General features: G+C 32.1%; 1 protein-coding gene across 1 annotated transcript; it reads right to left on the bottom strand.

Annotated features, from left to right (window-relative positions):
* Window positions 1–2,567: 2,567 nt before the first annotated feature.
* LOC18109422 (4,5-DOPA dioxygenase extradiol) lies at window positions 2,568–5,426 on the bottom strand. Its single transcript, XM_006387641.3, has 3 exons — window positions 5,033–5,426; window positions 3,752–4,122; window positions 2,568–2,960 (listed from the first exon to the last, which is right to left on the bottom strand). Exons 1-3 carry the CDS (start codon window positions 5,315–5,317, stop codon window positions 2,768–2,770), a joined length of 849 nt encoding a protein of 282 aa, XP_006387703.2. The 5' UTR covers window positions 5,318–5,426; the 3' UTR covers window positions 2,568–2,767.
* Between the last annotated feature and the right edge of the window lie 385 nt (window positions 5,427–5,811).

Here is a 5,811-nt window from a genome sequence, read left to right as displayed (position 1 = left end):
CTATGCATTTGTGTCTTTGATGCTCCATGCTTTTGTGGGCTAACATAAACATCATTTATGGTCGGTCGCATGAATGCCAGGATATCTGCATCGTGGATGGGATTTCTTCCATTTTTCTTCCCTTTTTTTTACTGCATGCAGGTTCTTTAAGCCTGTGATTTAGGGTGAATGAAATCTATTGCGTGCCTGTGATCTTACTGTGCAACAATCCCATATCTTTCATGCCTTGATAACATTGAGGCAAATTAACAAAGAAAAGAGATCATGATTAGCAGTCTAGCAAATCCACCATCCAACACTACATGGTAAAGAGATTATAGAAACTGATTGCAAGTTCCCTTGTTTAACATTGTAGATTAATCTTAGGATCATGGAAGCATCAATGAGTGCCTGTGTTTATCGTGATATATCACACCCCTAATCCTGCTATATACTTAACTTTTCTTAATCAGGTATCCTAAGCTCAACCTCGACACCCCTTTGTCGAGTTCAAAAATATTCCCACCCCATTTTCTTGCATGAAAAACTCTAGACTTAATTTTCCTCAATTCAAACTTGAGATCTCACTCTACGTACAGCATGAGTCGACAATAAGATCATACATATATAAATGCATGCATGTGTAGTTATTAAGCACCTCCTCTTTCTCTATTGAATTAGAAACAAACAGGATATTGAGCTTAAGAAACTTCAAGACATAAATGCTTTAAGATGGGGACAGTTATATGAATGTGAAATGGTTGGTCACGGAAATAATTACTTCACTGGGAGGCGGTTTGGAATCTCGTTCTAAAAGGTTTTTTTAAAATATTTATTTTTTAAATTTTTTAAATTGTTTTAATGTTTTAAAATAAAAAATTATTTTAAATAAATAAATAAAAATTATTTTAATACATTTTGAGTAAAAAATCATCTTGAAAATTAGAGCTTACACACCCCTTACTTGAGATTGTGTCATTGTACTGTTGGCATTTTTTTGTTTTGTGGAAAATATTTTTCCTTTTTTGCACTTTCCTTTGGATCGTGTCAATGTTCAAAAAGTAGAAGATGTTAAATTGTGTCACTGTTCATTGTTCTATTCATGTGAATATCTCTGTTTTTTTCCCCGCAAATATTATTCCTTTTCTGCACTTTCACTAGGATTTTGTCTCTTTCAAAAGCTAAAAGATCTGGGATCGTGTCACTGTTCATGTGAACATTTATTTTTTTCGCAAATATTGTCGTCAAATTAATCCTTTAACCTCAGCATTTAAAATATAGTTATTAAACTTGATTTCATTTAATAAATAGATCTAGAATTCAATCCTTCAAGGATATAGTTTTGAGAAAAATAATTAAAAATGTTCACCACTATTCAATTTGTGATTTTTTTTAAAAATCATTTTATCCATGCAATAATTAAAGGATTTTTTTTTTGCTACTCAACATTATGTTTTAATCATTAAAACTATTATAATATTATAGGTTTAATTAGCTAATGGACTTGGGTAGGTTATTTGTTAATATCCATTTAATACTATTTATTTTCCACTTCATAATATTACTTATGGTAAATAATTGAATAAAATAAGATATATTAAATATATTTATATTTCACATCGTTTTTAATTGATTATTAGGTTTTTGTTCATTTTAAACTCCAATTAAGATAATTATTAATGGGTTACTCTTTAACTTTTGACTATAATTAATATAATTCAAAATTATGAAATAAGTAATCGAATACAATAAATAAATAAATGTAAATCAGCTCAATATAATTCTTTCCCAATATTACAACTAATAGCGATTTTTTTAGAAGTATATTTACCAAGAAAATATGTAATGAAGGCAATTCAGATCCATAATGGAGAGATTCAGATTCCAAAATTGAACTTTCTCGCCTACACAGAAACAAGACCTGAATCTAGTGGATAAAAAAAATTATCTTTAACAAAATAATCCTAAAAATAAAATCACACATAAATTCTTTATTATTATTGGTTTTGTAAATTTTGATTCTTTTATTTTTTATTTTTATTATTTCTTTGTATAGGTATTACGAGAAAATAAAAATAAAAATGATGCAAAAAATATTTAATTTTTTTATGCAATCCACCTCTCCCTTCCTTTCTTTTATCTTTATTTATTTTTTTTTATCATTTGATTTCGGATAGAATTCTAAGTTACATTAATTTATTTATTAACAGAGCATTTGCTTGTTTCTTTGTGATTCAACATAATTCACTCCATCTCATAACATTTTATAGCTAGAACGAATAGGACATTCAGATTAGTTTAAAAACATTCAAATCATATGATTCATGTAAGAAATCAGGAAGATGAATAATTATGTTGTAAATTTACAGCTCTAGCTTCCAAGTTGAAAAGGATCCTGAGAATGAACCAAAATTTTCTACGTGAGATTTGTTTCAAATATTAGGGACCCAATTGATGGAAACATTAGTTTGGACACCTAATTCACAGTTAGTGTATAAGTTGGGGACTTAAAAATGAGTCTACCTCTCTCTACATAAAACTTATGGTTCATCCACAGCTATTGCTTATAAATAAAAGAAACGATAGAATTGCTATTTTAATCATTGGAGTTTAGCAGACTCCACCATCTCTATCACATTTCAACAACATTTCAACCATACTGTATCTCTTATCATATTTACTGAAATTTATTTAATTCATCTAGCAAATACAGAACATTTAGTTAAAAAAATAATACAAATTCATGTCTACAAGAACTCCAGCAGCAACTGTACTGTTGATGAAGATTTTATTTACGTGCTGTGAACTGGTAGGAAGCATAAGAAAGGGTGCCATTGTCCCAGCTATGGTGCACTAGCTTCGCCTTGGCATTTTCACCCGCTGCCCCCATGGCCACATGCAAAGGGTAAAAGTGGTCTGGCCAAGGATGAGCCATTTTTCCATACGGTGCTCTGGAGTCATAGTGATTCACGTCTTCATATCTGCGCAAAAAAAGAGAGAAAACCATGGAGATCAACTGAGGAAACTGATAGCTATCCTTGATTAGTGTAATTGAGTGGAAATGTAGAATACATTTTGATGTACAAATAATAGAGTAAATTGAAAGAATCTGGAGAATATATTCAACAGAGAACCTCCCCGTGAAAGTGATCAAGTTAAGCACACTGATAAGCAACAGCGTTGTCCGCTGCCTGGTGCCTGTTGCTTTCCTCAGGAAGCATCCTACTGAAATTCTCAGCTATACTTTGAAAAAACAGTTTGAATTTCAAATGTTACCATAATACCAGTTCTATCAGCAATTGTAACACATGTTCAAAGTTGTTACCAGCAGAAGCATCAAGAGAGCAAAATTGATCGTTATCTTGAAAAAGATATGCCTAAATCCTAATAAAAAAGAATGGAATCACTTCAATCATTAAAAGTGGAGTTGCTCCGAAGAAAAAAGTGTGACTGTCTTGAATTCACAACTACTCAAATGAAACAAACACACAATTTCTAATCAATCACACATGATGAAAACCAAGAATACCTAGAACTGGATAATGGAAAACTCCCAAGAAAAGTTTTTTAGAATGAAAGTTCTCCAGAAATTGATAATTACAAAAGTCACAACCCTGCCGAATCCATATTCCATACCACCCTCCCCTATGAATATATGAGTTTCATTAATTCATCGAAGACCACATCAGTTACAGGATGAATAGATATGATGCCCTGATTTGCAGGTGTCTAGTATATTATAAGCAAAGACTTTTCCAAAGAGAAAACATACCTTCCTTCAAGAAGGGCATTTTTTAGCCAGGTATCAAACTGCAAAGCCCATGAAGGAACAGGACTGCCGCTGGGTTGCATGGTCCCCAAGTTGTGAGTAGTAGCTCCAGATCCCATGATGAGGATACCTTCCTCCCTAAGGGGGGCCAATGCCTTCCCCAAGTTATAATGGTAAGTTCCATCTCTATCAGTCTGAACAGAGAGCTGGCACACTGGAATGTCAGCCTCAGGATACATGAACATCAGAGGAACCCATGTGCCATGGTCAACTCCTCGTGTTTTATCTTCATGAACACGCTTGAAACCATTTGCCATGAGCAGTTCCTTCACCCTCTTTGCCAATAGTGGAGCACCTGGCGGTGTATATTTGAGCTGGAAGAAGGGGAAAAATATTGGAAACATAAATAAAAAGATCCAATTAACAGTATAAAGACAAGTTTCAACTTAAAAACACTAACTAATTAATTGTGGGTTCACTACATGCAACTATCAACTCCGATGCCGGTCCTATTCATAGCCAAACTTCCCTGTATGCTGTTCTGTTCAGATTTATTACTAACTCTATACACGTACATGCCCCCAAGTCACTGTAGAGTCTAGAAGAAATAGTCTATCATCAACAAGACTTTCGAGGCGTGTTCACTTAATAGGAAAAACTGACTATGACCTCTCTAGAAATTCCTAGTCCATTACCTTTGTTTGCCTTTTAATCATCACCAAGATGAAATTCTCCAATGTAAGAAACTTTCAACAGATCAATAACTCTCCACTGCAGGAGAAAGCAACAGATAACAACAGCCCTAAGGTTTAGAACACTATATATTATAGCGGATATCTCTAGCAGTGTAATCACAGTTTTAACAACACTATATATTATAGCGGATATCTCTAGCAGTGTAATCACAGTTTTAACAATTAGTTTCAACTTGAGACTCCAAATCATGCAATTAGATCACAGACATCAATGAAAAACTTATTCTTTTTCCTCAATATCTCATCATATCTATCACTCTTAAGAGTTTATCAAGCTACAATTAGAACAAAATTTCACCAACCCAGATAAGAAAAAACCTTCAAAAATAAAAAAAACACAAAACTTTCGAAACATCTCCACATGTATAACACATAAAAGAAGCAATTGGCCCACACCAAAGAACCTAAATATCAGATCATAATCTCTCAAAACTTAATCAACCTGAAAACTCACCAACCCTGATAAGAAAAACCGTTGACAAATAAAAACAAAACAGAAAACTTTGAGAGAAAAATATATCAAAAGTACCTTATACATGGATTTGGGGAAGCCATAGAAGTCATAAATGGTGTCATTGCGATTAACAACATTAACAGTTGGTTCTTTGGTATCCCAATGGCCAGAAATAACAAGAATGGCTTTAGGTCTTTCTTTGAAAATTTGTTGCCATGTCTTCAAGAATTTCCTCGCTGGTATGCTTTCATCGATCGCCATCATTGGTGACCCATGGGAGATATAAACCGTATCCATCAAACCCCTTTTGCAAATTGAAAAAAATCTGTACTTTTGATTCAATGAATGGAGCAAACGCATTAATAGCAACAAGAAAAATATTCTCTTCTTCTTCTATGGTACCATATATATATATATATATATATATATATAGGAATTTCGACAGGGTCTCGCAAAGCGATGAGTTTGGTTTGACCTTGACCTTCTTGATGATGTCTTGGCTGACGTTGTTTTTGTCAAATTGATCCTTGTGTGTGGTCATGATTTTCATATTTGGTCGGCAATGTATTTTTTTTAATTAAGATAGTAAAGTCTATCTTGTATCTAATATATGTATTAAAAGTTTGTTGGGTGGAGATGTGTTTTTTAAAAGTAGTTTTTAATTGAAAATTTAATAAATTTTTATTTTTTTTTATATTAGTATACTAAAATTATTAAAAAATCTAAAACAAATATCAATTTAATATTTTTTTCAAATAAAAAATAATTTAAAAATAGGTTTAATAAAAAAAAATATTTTCAAAAAGTCTGTTTAAAATTATGATCCAATTTTTCCCTAACCATAAATTTAAAAA

This window comes from Populus trichocarpa, unplaced genomic scaffold (genome assembly GCF_000002775.5).
Source record: "Populus trichocarpa isolate Nisqually-1 unplaced genomic scaffold, P.trichocarpa_v4.1 scaffold_25, whole genome shotgun sequence".
Lineage (NCBI taxonomy): Eukaryota > Viridiplantae > Streptophyta > Magnoliopsida > Malpighiales > Salicaceae > Populus > Populus trichocarpa.
Note: the sequence above shows the minus strand (reverse complement) of the source record. Positions and strands in the feature narration are given on the sequence as shown.

Bases quoted from the DNA above. Each gene is read 5' to 3' on its own strand.
- LOC18109422 (XM_006387641.3), bottom strand. From the start codon at position 5,317: ATGCGTTTGCTCCATTCATTGAATCAAAAGTACAGATTTTTTTCAATT. The intron at 4,123-5,032 runs GTACTTTTGATA...CCCTTCTTCCAG, and splicing joins TCCCCAAATCCATGTATAAG to CTCAAATATACACCGCCAGG. The intron at 2,961-3,751 runs GTATGTTTTCTC...TTTTTTGCGCAG, and splicing joins AATGCCCTTCTTGAAGGAAG to ATATGAAGACGTGAATCACT.